The sequence below is a fragment of the Lynx canadensis genome, chromosome B1 (genome assembly GCF_007474595.2).
Source record: "Lynx canadensis isolate LIC74 chromosome B1, mLynCan4.pri.v2, whole genome shotgun sequence".
Taxonomy (NCBI): Eukaryota; Metazoa; Chordata; class Mammalia; order Carnivora; family Felidae; genus Lynx; species Lynx canadensis.
The window spans coordinates 193,386,742-193,406,240 of record NC_044306.2 but is presented as its reverse complement, the minus strand read 5'-3'; the positions used below and the strand labels follow the sequence as shown (position 1 = coordinate 193,406,240).

General features: G+C 44.9%; 1 protein-coding gene across 7 annotated transcripts in view; it reads right to left on the bottom strand.

The window, feature by feature from the left end:
• LDB2 (LIM domain binding 2) overlaps positions 1–19,499 on the bottom strand; it is a 383,161-nt gene that overhangs the window by 237,120 nt on the left and 126,542 nt on the right. For all 7 annotated transcript variants that reach the window (XM_030314157.2, XM_030314152.1, XM_030314154.1 and 4 more), the window contains exon 2: positions 5,468–5,570. In XM_030314157.2, the coding sequence (XP_030170017.1) occupies positions 5,468–5,570 (103 nt within the window). The remainder of the gene's footprint in view (positions 1–5,467; positions 5,571–19,499) is intronic.

Below are 19,499 nucleotides of genomic sequence, written 5' to 3'. Positions count from 1 at the left end.
CAGAGATAGTGAAGCTACTTGAGCCTCAGAGAATTTCCCTACCTTAGGGGGAACACATCCGAATACACAGGACATAAAAACACATATTACAAGATAACGTTGAAGAACTTAGTCAATATTGCAATGGTACCAGAGCTTTCGAGAAATGGCAAAGAAAAAAAAAAGGGATGTGAGAAAGAAAATGTTAAGGAGAAACAGCAAGTGTAGAAATGGCTCCACAGAGAGGCCGACTGGCCGGTCTTCACAATATCAATGGGACTTGATGGCTGAGGAAAACAAGAAAATAATGATATGGAGGATGATATGTCTTAGAACAATTTTCTTTTGTTGTTGTTGAGTGAGATGTGCCCCCAGCAGCCACAGAGAGGAACACAACAGTCTTTGGCTAACGTGACTGTGTAAACGTGTAGTCGTGCCAGAAATCCTTAGTCCAGACAGAATATGGAAGTCAAGATGAAATAACAAGTAGATGATAGAAAATTACTGGGCCCCCCAGCCCCAAATTGCAAATAGTAGTTAAGGGATTAATGACAATTTTATCTGAATTGCCTCGGATCTCAATCTAGAGTCAGCAAGGCACACATTAGAATTCAATCAAAAGACGGCTACTTAAGAAACATTTTCAAGGAGCTGGAAATACACATCACTGCATCAAGCCCTCACTGTTCACATGAGGCCACTGATGCTTAGAAAGTGATGTACATCAAACCACACAAGTAGCAAAAGGCAAAGCCACATTTGAGCTCAGGTATCAGACCCAAAGCCCCTGCCTGAACCCTGTTCCTCGCAAAGTAGGCCGATGAGAAGTGCCTTGAAACACGATGGTCACTTAGTAGTTACGTCGCTTTTTTTCCCTAATGTCCAAGGCAATGCCAACCTACACCCGGTTTAGCGTCTGGAGTCTTCAGCCCCCAGAGGTACAAAGCCCCACATATTCTCAATCACCCTTGCCCTATTTCTCTCTTCCTGAACATAATCTACATGCCAGAAATAACAGTGAATGTGTGTAGTTGAAAGCTGGGGAGGACATAGTCTCTTCAATGCGGCATTTCAGTAGAAACTGCCCATCAGTGAGGTCGTGTACCTCCCAGCTGACCTGGGAGTCTCTGCACATTGAGCCCACTTGAAAAACACCTGCCCAATGGCATGCCTCTTCAAGGCAGAGAAGCTACAGTAATGCCAAGGCCGTGCATTGTTATCGATAATAATAGTGCTAGGGGCGCCAGGATGGCTCAGTCAGTTAAGCGTCCAACTCTTGATTTCGGCTCATGTCATGATCTCATGATTCGTGAGTTCAAGCCTCATATTGGGCTCTGCGTTGACAGTGTGGACCCTGGCTGCGGTTCTCATTCTCTCTCTCTCTCTCTCTCTCTCTCTCTCTCTCTCTGCCCCTCCCACATGTGTGCTCTCTCTCTCTCTCTCTCTCTCCAAATAAATAAATAAACTTAAGAAGAAGAATAACGGTCAGTGTTTCAAATGGTCTGAGGCTCTTGGACTGTATTATCTCACTTAATTTTCACCCCAAGCCAGTGATGGTAGTATTACACCTTACAGATGAGGAAATGGAGCTTCTGTCCACCCATCAAAGCATGATATGACAACCAAAAATGTTCACATGGTATCCTCCTGCCCTTTCTGCTACACGGTGCAAACTCCCAGGCTCTCCAATGTCGTGAGAGCCAGGAGCACTTTTTCCTTGCATCTCTCCCAGCAAAGAGAGATCTCCTGAGTGAAGTGGGAACAGATGAAGACCATGGCCAGCGTGGACCTGGGCACAGCCTAGGTCTCTGGAGGGGCTTACCGTACCATTACCCAAAGGGTGTTTGTGACGGTCACAGAGGGAGAGAATGGTGCGGGACACAACTCCACGACGTGCTCAAAAAGGGCCGGAGGACTCGAAGTGCTTTCTGGAGGCTCCCCGGGAGTGATCAACCTGAGAGGGATCACTTCTGTACTTAGGGAAGGGAGACCACACACCCCGTGGGATGTAGAATTAGAAAGTAAGTGTGCAGGGGGCTTTGAGAGCCCCAGTCCTCCGCTTCCCTTGCCTCCTCTGTCAACTAAGCCACAGTAATTATTTGTGATTTATGTTCCTGGGAACGTGTGAATTGAGAAATCCATTCCTTTCCCTTTAGCTATGGGACAGTGTGGAGATAGGAAACGGAGAGGGAAGGAAAGGTGCCTTGGCTTTGACTTTGGAGTCAAACGGCCTGAGGCCCAGTGACTCACCAGCTGGGGCTCTCTGGACCAAGTTTCCATTTTTGGAAAAGACGCTTTGCAGCTCTAACAGTCTTTAACTACCGATCTGCTGACAGAGAAGGAATTGCTTGTCCCTGCTCTCTTGCCCACCTGAGATTCCGTGTCATCCAGGGAGAAAACTACCTCTCGGAACTGCCCACTTCTCCAGCTGCTGAAGAAACACCTCCCTGAACCTTCCACAAGGCAGGGGCAGGGACGCACAGCTCAATTTCACGGTCTGGTAATCTTGTCCACCTGGCACCTGTCCACACCAACCTCACCCCCCAGCCCCAGTCTTCCAGGAAAACATCAGCAGTCTCCACCTGTCCCAGCCATATCCCACCCTGGCAGGGGGGGGGGGTGCGGGGAGGGAGTCCCACCCCCCTCAGGAGAGGAAAGGGCTGAGGACTAGAGTGGTTGAAGGAACATGATCAACACAGAGGAGCTTTCTGAGAGAAAGAGTAATAGATCTCGGAAAGCATAATGATTTCCTGAATTATTATCTCACTGGTTCCCCCCCTCTCACTTCAAGTAGATCAGACTATATCCTATGGCCTATGTGAAAACACCAATGGAGTGCTGTGGATCATGTTCTTCCCATTTTAGAAAGTCCAGTGATCTCGGTCAAAGAATTGTTTGGCCAACATTCTGTTTGGTGTTACGAACTTCCCCCCAGATGTCCATTACTCGTTCAATTATTCGTTCAACAAATACTTACTGAGCACCTATTATGTACAAGTCCCAGTATTAATCTGAGAATTCAGCAATAAACAATATGAAGCTCATGTTCTCAGGGAGATGACATTCTAATAGGATGGCGACAGACACCAAACAAATAAGCAGACACATAGGATTTACTCTAGCTTGGAGATAAGATATCTTAGAGCCAGAGGGACCCTCTAAATGCATAGAGATGCAAAGAGAGAAGGAAATTTTTTTTTCCAGTAAGGGCTAAATAAACCCCGTCTGGCATATTTCTTGGTACCCAGGATAAATGTAATTTGGGGCGATTCTTTACATATAGAAACGTAATAGTCAAGTCTTGTTTTCTTTCTCAAAAACGCAAGGCTGTCAGCTCCCTGGGAGGCTTCAAGGAAGAGCTGTAACCTCCAGTCCAGGGCCGGCAGGTGTTTTCCCAACCTGGCACGGACCGCCTGGTGCGCACACGGGTTAACGTGGCGTCGCCAGAGCTCAGAGCCCTGCATAAACAGTGTGCGTCAGGCGTTCTAAGCATCCTTCATCTTCCCTGTCTCCCCGTCCTGGGCTGTCAATCAGCTGTCACTTGCCCGCACATCAGCAGCATGTGCACATCACCAGGCTGTCAGCAAAGCAGCTGATGAGACTCCGCTCCAAACTGTCAATCATCTTTGTTTCCCTTCTCTGCTCGGGAAATATTTTGGCTCACGGAAACAAAGGAACCTGGACAACAATGGCTTAGAGTCAGGCGTTCACTCCTGTGCACGGATATCAGTTAAGATCTTAAACGGATACTGATCGTGCCTTACCCTCCAATGGTGTCGGGGTGGGATGGTGGGCAAAGGGAAGATCGAGCCCCTGCTGTATTAGTACAGGCTTCAAAACTGTAATTCTAGTTCCCTGAGCAGACTCTGATGGATTCACAAAAAATAGAAATAAAAAAAAATAAAGGAAAAAAAAAAAAGGAAAAAGCACAGGAACATAAAACAATGATAACTTGAAGTTATCTGAGCTTATGCCTCAAAAGAAAATAAGAAGGCTCAGAGGATGGACGACTGCACGGCTCGAAATTATTCACCATTGATCAGGCAGGCTTTGGGGGAGAGAGTAATTGTTGGATTGCTGAGTTCATTTATCTCCCGGGACTTCGGAAACTGCAGCTTCTCTGCACCGGACTCTTTTACTCTCCAGGGCGTGAGGCTGCCTGGGGGCACCCACACACAGGAAAGCGAGTTAACTCTTCAGGACCCCACGAGGTGGGCTCACCAGTGCTTATGACAGGAGTCAGTAAGTTGAATGACTCTGAAACAGCCCGCTGTCTGGCAGACCCACAGCCCCCCTCACCCAAAACACTTACTGGAAATGCCCATGCCCTTAAAAGCCCACAGCAAAGAAGTCTAAAGAGATGCTCATGGCAATGAGTTCCAATTGGGCAGCGAGTTCAAGTTGTCCTGCCGTCCCCAGTTTGCCATTGGGCAAAATCACCATGCATATGTTAGCGTAATTAATCAGCCCGTCACAGAATAAGTCCAAATACCATTAAGTTGTCCAAACTCCTCTAAAGTTAAAAAAAAAAAAAACACTCTAGCAGCCTCAAAATACATATAGCAACAATCAGACCTTTTCATCATGTTTATCATGAGCCTTATTATCTAACAATTGCCCAGTGCTCTGGATTGACTTGTTCAGACATACGGTGGTTGGTTCCATCGTCTCCGTGTTTGTGACATTCGGGATGTCTTATCCTCTGACAGAGCCTTTCATACGTGCAACGCTGATTTCTGAAAACACATCTCTTTCTGATCTAACCAGACGTTAATTGCTTTTGTGCTGATGTATCTTTGCCTCTTGGTCTTATAGCACAACTAGCAAATCTGATCTCTGACAAGTTAGCTGAACCTAATCAGGACAGATCAGCTGTTACCCAAGGTGCCACAGGCAGTAATTTGAGGATCTTTACAGAGTTATCACTCTCTGGAAAGACAAGGAACTATAATTCTGTCAACACTAATCCCAAACTGTATGCTCAAAGCCGCTGTGGCCTCCCCTGCCCCTAAGAAAAGATAGCACTTGTCAAATAAATACCGGAGATAATTGATAAGAAGAAATTAGAAGGATGTGGCTGATACAGTGACTGAAGATTTCTTTTTTTAAAGGAACCTTCAGAAGCAGAACACTGGGTCTCAAGTGCCAGCTGTCAAGGATAAAGGAGGGTCACAGGAAAGAAATGGATGGAAACTCCTCAGTCCAGCTCCCACTTATCATTGGGTGATTTGGTTCGTATTTGTCTCGCTCGCTAAACAGGCAGGTGCCCAAACATTGTAAGCCTCGAAGGAAAGCTCTCACAGCCGACTCTGCCTGCCACCCGGCGACAATGCCTTGATCGGAAGCAAGAGCCTCGTCAGGAGCGGAGAGGATACTGTCGGCCTGTCAGCCTTGTGCTATTCTTTGACGACCCCTGTGGTTTTCTTACAGGCGCAAAAAAAAAAAAAAAAAAAAAAAGGAATATTAGAAAAATAAACTGCTTTCTTACTGTATCGCTTTGGTCCATCTTCCAAACAAAATGAAAGGGTTAAGGTGGCGTCATCTTCAAAAAACTCAGTGGCAAATGCGTCCCACCAGAGGTTGTCGCTATCCTGCAAAGAGACGGATCATTTATTTAACAGGCAAGAACGGAAAATATCTCAAAAGAGGAAAAGGAAAAAGAAAGAAAACCCCAGTCACCATTCGCTTGTTACTTAGCATATGTGTGTGGGTGTTCTAGAAGGCGGGTGGGCGAGCGTGTGGTCACTCTTCAAATTAATTGCCTCAAATGGGGACCAAATTCCAATTCGATAAATGAGTTAATGCAAACTGGATGAAAATTAATTCTTGAGGACGTGTTTGGGGAGATTTCATAAATGTACTTTGGAACACAATGTGACATTTTTTAACAAAAGGGTTTACATTCCACGTAAAACGCATTCAACTTCTTTTTGTCTCTCCCTGTCTCTCTTTGCTCTTCTAAGAATTTGATTTTACAAACGGAAACCACCATCACAAGTAGCTTAAGGGGAGTACATTTTTGAGATAATTAACTCAAAAAGGGGTTGGTGTGACTGGTGGCCCTGCCCTGTGCAAATATGCCCATGAGATACGTGTTTGCCACATGGGTCTATCCAGATGATACAGAGGGATACACAGCGGCAGAAACACCCATCACATGCATGTGGATGGTTCTTGAGAGTTGTTTTAAGATTACGGGCAGTCTTGTTGCCTTGTTATGAACATGATTATTAAAAATAGAGCAGTCCAGCAGAATGCAAACTATCCATGTGAACTGTTTGTCTTGGGTTGAGCCTTTCTCTTGCTCATCCAGAAAACACTTGAACATTGGCCCAGTTGAAGGCAGTTAAAATCGTTGTTAATCGTGATGGGGCAGGGGGCTCCTATAACTGTGAATTAGGCAGAGTGTCGTATTCAAAAGGGGAAATCATACCTGGCCTCGTGCTCTATGTCTTACACCATGTGCCGTAAATACTTTTTTTTTAATTCATTTTTGAGAGAGACAAAGAGAGCACAAGTGGGGGAGGGGCAGAGAGAGAGAGAGAGAGAGGGAGACACAGAACCCGAAGCAGGCTCCGGGCTCCGAGCTGTCAGCAGAGAGCCCGACGCGGGGCTCAAACCCACGAACCGTGAGATCACGACCTGAGTCGAGGTTGGACGCTTAACTGACTGAGCCGCCCAGCCACACCCACCCCACCCCCCAAAAAAAATCTGAAGCACAATCCTTTTCCAGAGAATGAGTGGTTACTGGCAGACTTTAGGAGGAAATGCTCTGCAGCTGTCTGTCAGATGAGGGAAGGGAGGGAGGGGCTCGCAGCCCCCACTGCTTGGCCGGGGCAGAAACACTGCAAGCCTCTCTCCTTCCCGTTAAGTTGCTCTGCTTATGACAACATGAAGCCGTTAACACTGGCGGGCGTCAGGAATGAGCCTTCAGTCCTGGCGAGAATAATTAAAGGGCCACTGAAGGTTGATGCTGTCTGTCCCTTGTTCCAGAAAAGCAACCGCTCAGGCAAATGAATCTTGGGGTCTCTTTTTTTTTCTGGCTTCCTCCCAATCACCATACCGAAAGCCAACGCTTTTCTTTTTTTTTTTTTTTTTTTTTTTTTTTTTAAATTTTTTTTTTCAACGTTTATTTATTTTTGGGACAGAGAGAGACAGAGCATGAACGGGGGAGGGGCAGAGAGAGAGGGAGACACAGAATCGGAAACAGGCTCCAGGCTCTGAGCCATCAGCCCAGAGCCTGACGCGGGGCTCGAACTCACGGACCACGAGATCGTGACCTGGCTGAAGTCGGACGCTCAACCGACTGCGCCACCCAGGCGCCCCAAGCCAACGCTTTTCTTAGTAAAACACAGTGAATATAAAAGCACCCGGGGCAATGCCTGGCTCCACATACAAACTACCGTCCCGTCCCCTTTTTTTCCCCCCCAAAACAAATATTTATTGAGCACTTACTACGTGCAGGCTCTCGGAGTACACAGCTGATTGAGAGACCGGTCCCTCCCCTCAAAGGGCTCAAACCTACTAGCAGGAGACAGCCAAGTGAGCAACGAACAGACAGCCTCCCTCCAGGCCCGAGACCACAGCACGAAGCCTGGGTGCCGTGGAAGCCCTCAGGGTTTCTAGAAAAATCAGTGGGCTTAGAAGTGGAAGAGGCATCTGGGGAAAGAAACCCTATCTGAGAGCCTGGGCACACTGGTTTATTTTCTTTCAAATTGCTACACAGATGGGAAAAGAATAATAGTTAACATTTATTGAGTGCTTACCACATGCCAAGCATTATTCTAAGTGCTTCATGTGTATTTTCCCTCTCACTCCTTAATACCTCCCTGTTTCCTTTTTTCTTCTTCTCCTTTCTCTCCAGTTCATATCATTTTCTTCTGAGGAGGGGCTGTGCTGTGCTCACTGCTCTATCTCCCAGGCCCCTGAATGGCGTCGAGCCCGTGGTATTACTCAATAGCGGCCGTTCAGGGAATGAATGAAGCTGCTCACATCATGTATCATCCCTACTGTACAACGGCAGGAACCGAAGCACGGGTGGTAAATGGAACTTGCCAGGTACGCTCAGCCGATACGGAGTGCAGCTGGGATTCCGACTCAGACCCTCCGACATCCGAGCCCCAGCCTCTGCCTGCCTCCTTTCTCTGGCAGACTTCGCCGAGGCAGGGGTTAGGATTTAGAAAGAAGGGAGGGAGAGTGCAAAGGAAGGATTTTTGTCTCAGATTGGTTTCTCCGGCCAGCTCCTTGCCTCGCGGTCCTGCCCCGGTTGCCAGGACTGACGCCCCGGAGGATGCTCAGCATCCGGCTTAGCTCGGGGCAGTTCGGCAGCCGATACTCTGTCAGTGATGCAACTCGCTCCTGCAAGCAACCCTCATTCCCAGGCTACATCCCTCTTCCCAGCGAAGTGAGCGTTCACAATGTATCTCACCTTCCTGAGCCTGCCTCCTAACTTGCACGTTGAGGATAACGATAGCAAGAGCACAGTAACAATTCTCTGGCAGAGCACGTGGGTCAAGGGCAACAAAGCAATAATCATCTTGCGGGATGGGTGTGAGGATTAAATACATTCGTGAGTCTAACGTGCCCAGCAGAATGCCCAGGACACGGTGAAGATCAGTAAAATGCTCCTTTCCTGACTCTACCTTACCATCTCTTTTTTTTTTTTTTTTTAAAGTTTATTTATTTTCGAGAGAGAGAGAGAAGTGTGCGAGCAGGCAGGGGCAGAGAGAAAGGGGGACGCAGAATGCGAAGCAGGCTCCAGGCTCCGAACTGTCAGCTCAGAGCCCGACGTGGGACTCGAACTTACGAACCAAGAGATCACGACCCGAGCCAAAGTCAGACACTTGACCAACTGAGCCGCCCAGGCGCCCCTGCCTTACCGTCTTTAGTATCATTTTTAAAAGAAGTGAGACATCGCATGTTCTAAAGAACTGCACCCCAAATGTACTTTATAAGCAGCCTGTTGATAAATCAAACAGGTTTCCCTAGAATTTCAACTATTTGTAGCCCATTTACCTGGCAGTGGCTCCTGTCTGCAACTCGGAACAGAAATGTATCCATTCTCTTTTGCCCTGGTGATTATTCAAAGGCCCAGTGACTAGATCAGATCCTGCACCTCCATTGCTCCATAATCTAACTCTGGGTTTCTGGCATTTCTGCCAGGAAATGGAGCAGTGGAAGGGAAAAGCCCAGGGAGAACCAAGGCTGGTCCGAAGTCACTGGGAAACAGGGAAGGACTCGGGTGAAGTGAGGGGTAGCAAATGCTTAGAAGCAGCCGCACAGGGGCCACGTTGCCTAGACAAGTGAGTGTCGGCGAGAGCCGAGCATAAGGATGCAAGAAGTGATGATTCAACCAACTGCAATGGAACATGAATCTGCGTCTCAGGAAGTGTCAGGACAGGTGCGGCAGGGGCAGGTTAGATCAGGTAACCACACACACCAAAAAAATCTATTGGTTTTGGTGAAGAATCTTAGAAGAACTTTTCAAAACTAAAGATGAAATATATAATTATCCCAGACACAGAAAAGGTACAAAATACATATATTGGGGGTTGGCGGATAGAATGAATGAATGGATGAAATTCTTTATTGTACCATCACAAACCCAACTCAAGAAACTCACTCTCCAAAGTTCTCAAGAGATCTTGATTGCTGTGACCCTACTTTGTCTCTTGGCTGCTATTTCTAAAATGGCATATTTTTTTTTTATATATTTTTAAATTACCATTGTCAACTGCTGCTAAACAGACATATATAACGCTTTTGAATTAGTCCTTAATTACGAGAGGACAGGTGTTTATGTAGGAAAGGGAATAAAAGGAGAGAAGCTTTAACAAAAAACTTGCTGAACGTCAAGTATAGGCATGGAGTGTATGCGAAGGAAGCAGATTATGGAAAGATTATGGTGGTGGGGAGGTAGGGTGGAGGGGGAGGGGTCTGGGTTAATAGTAGGATCCATAACCCGGTATTTTCTAAGTGCTTTACATGACTTGAATTCTCTTGTATTCACAACTGTCCTGATTGCTACCGAGGAGCAGAGCAGGCAGCCTATAGAAAACAGACATCTTTAACCTCGATGTCACATTGAACTTCATACATATAAATTCTGCCTCTTATCAGCTGGAGGACCTTAGTCAAGTCACCTGACTTCTTTGCATCTGTTTGCTCATGTGTAAAGTGGGAATAATAATCTCGGTGGACTCTGAGAACTGAAAAAGGAACTGTCCAGCACATAGTAGCTTTTCAAGAAATGAAAGCTATTATTATCCATTATTGTTTCATTTGACCCTTAAAATAGTTATAAACACAGAATCTGAATTTCAGAAAAGTTAAACTGAATAAAGATCAGACAGCTACAAAGTGGTAAATCTAAAGTTCACTTAAAAGTCTGCCTAACTCCAGTCCATTTTTTAAAATTGATTTCCTTTTGCAGAGCAGTTTTGGTTCACAGCAAAATTATGACAGACTGCACAGATATGTTATATCCCCTGCCTCCCCCCAATACAGCCTCCCACGTTCTCAATATCCCCCACTAGAGTGGTACATTTGTTACAATTGATGAACTACCAGTCCGTGATTTTCCTCAACAAATTCTACTTGAAAAGTGGTTTTTCACCTTAAGTTGAAGACGAAGGCAGCTGGCATTGCCGAGAGGAAATTCTGCCTGAGCAGACCTCTGACTCAGGTGTTTTCAGATGCTGTACCCTTTCCCCCAACTTCATGACGTTCTCCTGGCAATAAACTTCCTCTTTGCACACCTCTTCCTTCCATTTTGCTGCTGACTATCCTTCCTGGCATCCCTTAGGCAATTTGGGGGAAGACATTTGCACAATAATGACGCTAGGGGTCCAGGCTGGCTGAAATGCAGCCACAAAGTCTTCCGAGAAATCAAATGAGAAACATCTGGCAGAGATCTTACAGTGCCTAGTGGTAAGAGCTCACGGCCACCTCATGCGCTGTGGACAACGATGACAAATCAGTCCCTCCATCATTCAACTTCACGTTGTCAGTCACCTAAAATGACACCAGCCTTGCAAAGGCCGAAGGCGCTCTGCCTGGTCACGGGAAGAACGGTAAGAGGCCAAGGGGATATAAAGAAAGACAGACTGGTTAACATTCTACGGTTGAACCTACAGGTTAGCACCCCCGCCTCTTGACCAGAAACCTAGCGCCTCCATCTTTGGAGAAATGGAAGAACCACAAAATTCCCAGTTCTCCTTCCAGAGCAGAGAGCATAGCCAAGTTTAGCAAGTTGACCAGTAGGAGGCTGTGTGAGTAAAGTTGCCAAGCTGCTTAGAAGCCAGGATTCCAGAGAGAAGCTCACTAAGTCAGAAGTTTGAAGGGGACGAGGTGTGGCTGACCACGCTGACTTCACGCAGGCGATAATCCCCTCACGTCAGACTAACTTGGAGATTAGCCAAAAAGCGCCTTGAGGTTGAGTGAGGTTGAGTGAGTCAAGACCAATGTTTTGGGACTTCCAAATAAGGGTTACGGTGAATGACCTCAAAAGCCAACCAAGGCACAAGGTCTTATGGCTAGGCTGCGGGTTGGGGCACGCACCTCAGTTACTAGCAGTGATAATAGACACGACATTTGGAATATCTATGGTAAAAGGCATTCCATCCAGGGGCACCTGAGTGGCTCAGTCGGTTAAGCATCCGACTCTTGATTTTAGCTCAGGTCATGATCTCACAGTTCATGAGTTCCAGCCCTGCCTTGGGCTCTGTGCTGTCCTGCTTGGGATTCTCTGCCTCTCTCTCTCTCTCTCTCTCAAAATAAATAAATAAATTTAAAATTAAAAAAAAAAAAAAAAGACATTCTATCCAGGGAAAAGCCATTCTTACCACACTATAAAGGAGCCAGCACTAGTCGTTTTCCTGTGCGTAGCCAATGGACCTCGGGCAACTTACCTTCCTGAACCAAGCGTTCCTGGTTAACAGTGGCCTCCCCCCCTGTCTTGGAATAGGTTGCTCTTTTGGCCCAGAATGTGCAGCAAACGCCAAGTCCCAGTCTTGGGACTCCTTTTGCACTGAATCTTGTGCTAGGAAACTTCGAAAACTACGCCCCCGTTAGAATGCAAATCAAATTATGATTGAATCACATTCTTATAATTGTGTAGTAAATGGTGTGATACTTAAGGGAGGGACTAGGCATTAGGTATTGTTCATCCTCAGCAGAGCTCCCACCTGTAGATTACCCAATAAAGGAACAGAAGAATGGAATACACACACGAAGACGCCATACCCACACAAATTCTTCCTCTAATTTCGTAGGAATCTTTTGAGAGTGTAAACTCAGTGGTCAGGGAACCAAGATGGCGTTCCAGCTAAGCCCCCTCTCTGTCACATCTCTGTTGTCTCGCTTTCCATCAGCGGATATACCACCCCTGCATGTGAGAGGTTCACATGGAGACAGAAATTTTCAAAATTATCTCACACCCACGTTGCCATTCTACTGTGCCACCTCTTGGGTATTTTTCTTGTCCTTTTCAGCAAAATGTTGGTTAAATGAATATACTTTACTGACTGTAACTTAAGTAAGTGAGGTTTTACCTTATTAATTTTTTTAAAAAACAGAGAGTAGAAGATAATGTAAAGACCCATGGGTCCATTATCCAGAATTAGCAATTATTAAAATGGTATCTTATTTTCCTCTTTAAGAGGAATTAAAAATTATAAATAAAAATAAATGCCCTGGGTCCCCATATCCTGCTGTTTTTTTTTCTCCCCTCCCCCAGGCTCCCATAAACAACTGTCTCCTAGAGTTCAAGTGACTCTTCCTCCCCCATCTTTTATATTCATACACACACATGACTCCACTCATATACAGTCTTATTTTATGGTTTTAATATTTTATTTAAATGGTATCATACATTATGTTCCTTTCTTTAAGCTTGCTTTTTTTTTCATTCAACATTGCTTTTTGGAGACCTATTTTATATATTAGAGCCTCTTATTCTCTTGTATAAGCTACATGGTAGTGCACTGAATGCATGTCATATATTTTACTGAAGCATCTTGCTACTTACCTCTAGACAGTTTCTAATTTTTTGCTATTACAACATTGTTGTGATAAGGATCTTTATAGTGTCCCTTTGTGCACCTGTGTAAATTCTCTGGGGCATACATCTAAAGTCCCTGTGCCGAGGCACAGGGTATATACTGGTCTCTATTTTGGCTCATACATGACGAGGATTCTGTTCTTCCAAATGGAAGATTTCTGGTCTGACTGATGCGTGGGCAAAGATGAAACAAGGTGCATTTCTAAGCAATATTTTTCCAAGTGGGATCTAATAAGAGGATCAATATAATTACAAAACAGAGACCAGCCTGCCCGGAGAAGGATGGGCATCTAAAAGTCCAGAGAAGATTCAATAATGGAATAATAATAAAATATTAAATTAAAAATGAAATTAAACTATTTGCCCATTATTCTCTGAAGGCAGAGTGTGTCTCAGGGGCTTCATTAACCAAAAGGAGGATTATTTCTTGACACTGACAGAGGAAAGAAAGCATAGGCTCTTTGTGGTCCTTCAAAATAACTCCCGAAACTGAACCAGCGTGGGAGGAGGTGGGGATCTCGCTGTGTGCATCCCGCCACAAGGCTTCTGATCGGGGCCACACCTTTTCCACACAGACAGGTCCTTCCAATCTCTGCTGTTGTTTGGTGTCTGAACAGTACATATTTAGCATTTAGTGAATATTAATAAGGAAAACTGGATTCTTTTCCCACAGCTGGAAAACGACAATAGCACAGAGTAGCCTCCAGGTAAATAAAGACGAAATTAACTCAGCCTAAACACAGGAAGGGGGAGTGGTATCCGTGATTCTCATATATTTTAATTAGGCAAAAATGCCACGGAAGCTTCTCCACTCCAAATAAGCTTCTATATGCATTTCTGTGATTAAAATCCTTGGTCCTTTTGTCCCATCACAGGTGAGTCCCAGAACCACTGGCAGCCAAATCATGTATCAGGATGAGAGGCGCACTCAGGTCAAATAGCAGAAGAGAGGCTTAATTACGTTCAAAAATCCACAAAAGCATTTTCCTTCCATCCCAGATTCTCTCCTGCTCCCATCTCTGTCCCTCTCCACCAAAACCAGGACCCCGGTGCGAGGGGCTGGCCCCCGGCATCTGTAACTTAAGCACTGACAGGTTATGTGGGATTTTTGCCAGAGTAATTATTTTTCAATTCAACAATAATGAGAAATTACCATGGCAACCACTGGTCACATGGCACACATACACCCCCTCCAAAGAATGAAACCATACATAAAGCATCTATTTCTTGAAAAATGTGTGTGTGTGTGTGTGTGTGTGTGTGTGTGTGTTTTATTAAAACAAACTTAAACAGGTCAAAGTGGAGCGAGTGCATGAAGGGGTCTGGAAACAGGAAGATGAGAAGAGCATTGACTTTCTTCAGTATCTCGTGGTTCTAGAAAATAATGATGTCTTATAACCCTACCTCCTTGTACACACACATGGACAGCACTCTATTAATTTGTATCTTACCATTTCGGTCACTCCCATTTTGCACATGTCGGCCAACCCCTCTCAGGAGACACTGAAGGAAGAATGATACGCTCAAGGACAGAGGCAGAAGTGTGTGTGGCCATACTGGCTTTCCCTAAATTTATTTGCCCGTCACACTCCTACTAGATTGAGACAGGAGACAGTAAAGGAGCCCAATCTCGTGCCTTTCCTTTTGTGGACGGCCCCTCGCACGAAGGGAGTGCAGGTCAATTATGTTCTCTAACTAACAAAAGTCTTATTCACTTCCTTAATCCCCAGCTGCTTTTTCTTCAAACCTGGGAGCCTTGCATCACACCGTGTTTATTCCCAACTAAGCACATTTAATAACAGTAGACAACAGTTCCAGAGCACTTACTGTGTGCCAGCCACCATTCTGAACGTACTGGATGATATAAACCCTGTGAAATGTCATAGCGACCCTATAAGTCCTTCTAAGAAGCCCATTTTATAGATGTGAAGACTGAGGCACAGAGAAGTTCAATATTCACTTCAGATCACACAGTGAGTTCAAACACATGGATGCTGGCTTTTGAGTTTCGCCTCTTAACTACTCTATTATGATGTTCCTTCAGCCAGAACAATATTCTTCGAGACATCTACCGTCCTCTTACTTGTTTCATCACCCAGTTAGTGCTAAGTGCACTGACTATTTGGGACTACCCCTCTTGAAGACACAGCCCAAAGCAAGGCTGTCCGCCACATCTGTGGAATGCTACATCGAGACACAAGAATGAGAGGAATAAGGAAGCATCATTTGCTCCAACCAGCTGCTAACTGCAGGAACACGTGATGGACGCAGGGAGAGCATTCTACAGCCCCTTTTTTATTTATCTTTGTGGGACTGTGTTTATTCTCCCGTCCCTGGGATTGCATTTTTCTTCTCTCCTGCCATCTACGATTCCGCTCATTCTCAGCTAAATCGCATCTTACTTGACAATAAACACGAGCGATCATTTTAACGGAGAAATTTTAAAAGGCCACGTTATCCAACAGTAAACTAGGTGTCTTGATAGAATATCTCAGGGTTCAACTCACAATGCAAGGCTTCCCTTCAGAAAGTGCTCCCTGAATTTCACTCTTTAGTGCAAGTGGAAGCTGCCTTGGGAAAGAAGGGCAGGAAAACAGGCAGAAAGACAAGACTTGGCAACCGGCAGATAATGGCTCTTGAGCAAAAGACACATCAGCGCCTTTTCCCCCAAACACCTGGGAAAATTCATGTATTTCGATCCTCATCCTTGACCTACTAAATCGTTAATTAATTGTGAGCATTCCAAAGAGAAATGTGATTTACGATAATCTAAAAATAATGACTAAAATGGATACATGTTTTGTGCACCCAGAACTCAGTGTTTTTGTTTTTGTTTTTGTTTTTGGCCACTGGACTTATCATAACTATAATAAAAGAATAATTTCCTTTTAAAGTTTGGGTTTCCGTAAGATTTATGAGGGTAGTATCTATATGCAAGTCTTGTACATTTTGCCTCCATAGCCCGAAACACCTAGCTGGTAGGCCACAAATGAGTACTTGATGTTTTTACTATTTAAATTACATAATTTAAATATTTATTCAGTGAAAACCAAGAATATTTTAGGGCGTCTGGGTGGCTCAGTTGGTTAAACATCTGACTTCGGCTCAGGTCATGATCTCATGGCTTGTGAGTTCGAGCCCTGCATCGGGCTCTGTGCTGACGGCTCGGAGCCTGGACCCTGCTTCGGATTCTGTGTCTCCCTCTTTCTCTGTCCCTCCTGGCTCACGTGCTCTGTCTCTCTCTCTCTCTCTCTCTCAAAAATAAATAAACATTTTTTTTTTTAAAAAAAAAAGGAAAAAATAAAGAAAACCAAGGATATTTTCCAAACTCTGAAGAAAAACAATAGTTGTCTTTTCATGATTGTGAAACACTTCCACTCTCTGCTCACATGCCTGTTACACAAGGGTGTTAAATATTTAATATATGAATCAATGAAAATGCTACGAGTTTTGCAATGAACTATTTCCTAGTCTTTACAGTATTCCAATCAAAGCGGTACTTTCGTTATCCCAATTTAAATGAGGAAACTGATGCCCCAGGGGGTACCCAAGTACATAGACCAAGTAAGACAGAGCACTGGGATTTGATTCCTAATCATTCTGATTCCCAGACATTTGGTCGTATCCACAGGGCTTGAGTACCTGTTCTAATCTGTATTATGCTGGCGTGAAGAAGAACTAGTGTTTTCTCCATAATTAAATTTCCTGTTTTCTACTCAACACGGAGACATGCACTCTAACATATCAAAAATAATATATCGGGGACCCCACGATAATCCACTCTGAAAATGACACGGTGAGGCATTACTCTAGAAGCAGCGGTCTCATTGGTGGCCCCTCTGTGGCGGTGAGCACCGTACCTCATATTACATCACATCACCTAGGTGCAAGGGGTCCTGAGATGCGGCATAATGGGATGAGGCAGCAACCTATATATCTTGAGAAAAGCTCATCATAAAATAAGGCACAAATCTTCTGTTCCAACATACACACAGCAGGCAGGAGAACATTTCTGGAAATGCTTGCAAGATGCAAAAGCTTGTTTTTGTGACCTGCCCAATTGCACCTGAATCCAGTGACAGGAATACTTCCTGGAGTCATAGCTAAAAATTGGAAGACCGGGCCAGGGCTGAGGCATTAGGGAGCCACTGGAAAAGAAAACTCAAGTTGTTCTTTCCTCCTACTTGAGAAAAAGGCAAAAAGGATTTCTGTTCACAAAGATAAATACAAGAAAACAAACATATTCAGAAGATAAACCTATCTTGATGATGGCCGAAGGCTTCCATTGTCTTCTCCATTTGGATTTCTGTTATCAGATTCTCTCTGACTTGCCAGGGACAGCGGATGTCTGTGTCACGACCCTCAGGTACTCTCTGGGGCTCCTCAACTGTGGCTCCAGCTGCCCCACTTGTGAACCCAGGAGACATGGCAGAAGGAGCATGTGTAAAGCCGGACCTACTCCCCTTTCCACCCCACTCCGAGCCTTTTTTCTTTTCCATCTCAACAATGTAATTCCAGTTTCCCAGTCGCTTAGGCCAACCTTTTCGGGCATGTTCTTCCTTCCTCTCTGTTCCTAACCCCGCACTTCGAAACTGCCAGCAATCCCCAGGAATCTCCTTTCAACGTTTACCAGAACCCACCCACGTTTTTCTCTCCTCCTACCCCCGCCCCTTGTCTGGGCCCCAGGAACTGCAGGCTGGACAACAGTAACCGCTTCCTAATCCTTCTCTCGGCCACGCCCCCGGTTCCCCTAGAGCCTGTGCCCTGCAGAGAAGCCTGCCTGACCTTTAAATAACGTCCACCGGTTGCATCTCTCCCTATTAGAGCCCCCCACCCCCCATGGCTCCTCCACGCCATTTCTCCAGGAAGCACACTGCCCTGCGGTTGGGACTCCGTCTTCCTCTCTGGCTTCAGTTCACTTCGCCGTCAGCACACATTGCAGACCCTGGCCCTGGCTTCTGCTCCGGGGCCTCATTCTGCCCCTCCACAGGGCCCCTTGCTTTTCCCATTCCGCCACCGAGTGGATGCCTCTCCTCTACTCTACTTGGCCTGGTTTTCTCTTCCTTGGCATTCAGCTCTCGGCTTCCTTGTCATCTGTGACCATGCAATCTATAGGCTCCAACTCACTATCGCATCAGTGTTTTTCCTCCAGGAAGTACTTACCACTCGATTTTATTTGTTTATTGTCTTCCTACCTCCTTGAAAAACGTTAAGTTTCTTGGGAGCGCAGGACTCTGCTGCCTGCTTTACTATGGAACCTTGCACATAATACCTGCTTAGTAAATGGCCGAATAAATAAATATACAAAAAATGTGCTAAACAAACAAGAAAAAAGAAAAGCTAAATCTGTTGAGGAGTCCACGTTCATTGCTTCCACAGGGCAGCCATTCTCGGACTCAGACTTGTCACGGCCCAGTTGACTACGACTACATAATAAAGTACCAAGAACTTACCAGAATCTTTATGCACTGTAATTTTTTAAATAAATATATGCCATGAATTAAGAGCATTAAAAATATTTATGCCCTTTGACTCAGTAATTCTATTTCTGGGAATCCATCCAAAAGACATAATCCAAAAATATGTAAATGCTTTATACACAAAAATATTCACCATAGGAGCTTTCGTAACAGCATAAAAACTAAAACAATGCGCAGCGCTGAAAGAGAGGAATGATTCAAGAAATCATGGTAGGTCCACTAGGAAGAAAAGAGGAATCTTTAAAAATAGTGTGTGCCCATGGTTTATAACGACACAAAGGCATTCTTACGTTATAACGTGAAAGGAAGAAAGCAAATGGAACTCAGAGCGAGACAGCATTGCGGCCCGGGAAGCCGGGAAGCCGACAGAAGCTGGGTTCATGGTCAAGATGGCCATGCTGGGGACGGCGGGGAGGATGGACTGTTTGATAAGCAGTGTTGAAACAACTGGCTTTTCACATGGAATAAATCAATAAGTTTGATTCTACCTCACATGACCAAACGCACATTCCAGACGGATTAAACATATAAATGAAGAAAAACACAATGTTGAAGCTATTAGAAGATAGCAGAATACCACATGTGATCTCAGAACAGGGGAAACTTTTGTCAACAACACACTACAAGGATAAAGCACAAGAAACAAGCCACCCACTTGAATATATCAACACAGAAACAGACCGTATGACACAAGAGACCTTAAACAATGCTTCAATATGAGTGACAGGCTGGGAGAGGACTAGTAACTAGAATATATAATGAACTGTAAAAATCCAAAATCACGTTGAATCGCTATACTGTATGCCTGAAACTGATATAACACTGTATGTTAACTAACTGGAATTAAAATAAAAACTTTATATTGAGGAGGGCACCTTTTGGGATGAGCACTGGGTGTTGTATGGAAACCAATTTGACAATAAATTTCATATATTGAAGAAAATTAAAAAAATAAAATAAAATAAAAACTTTAAAAAATC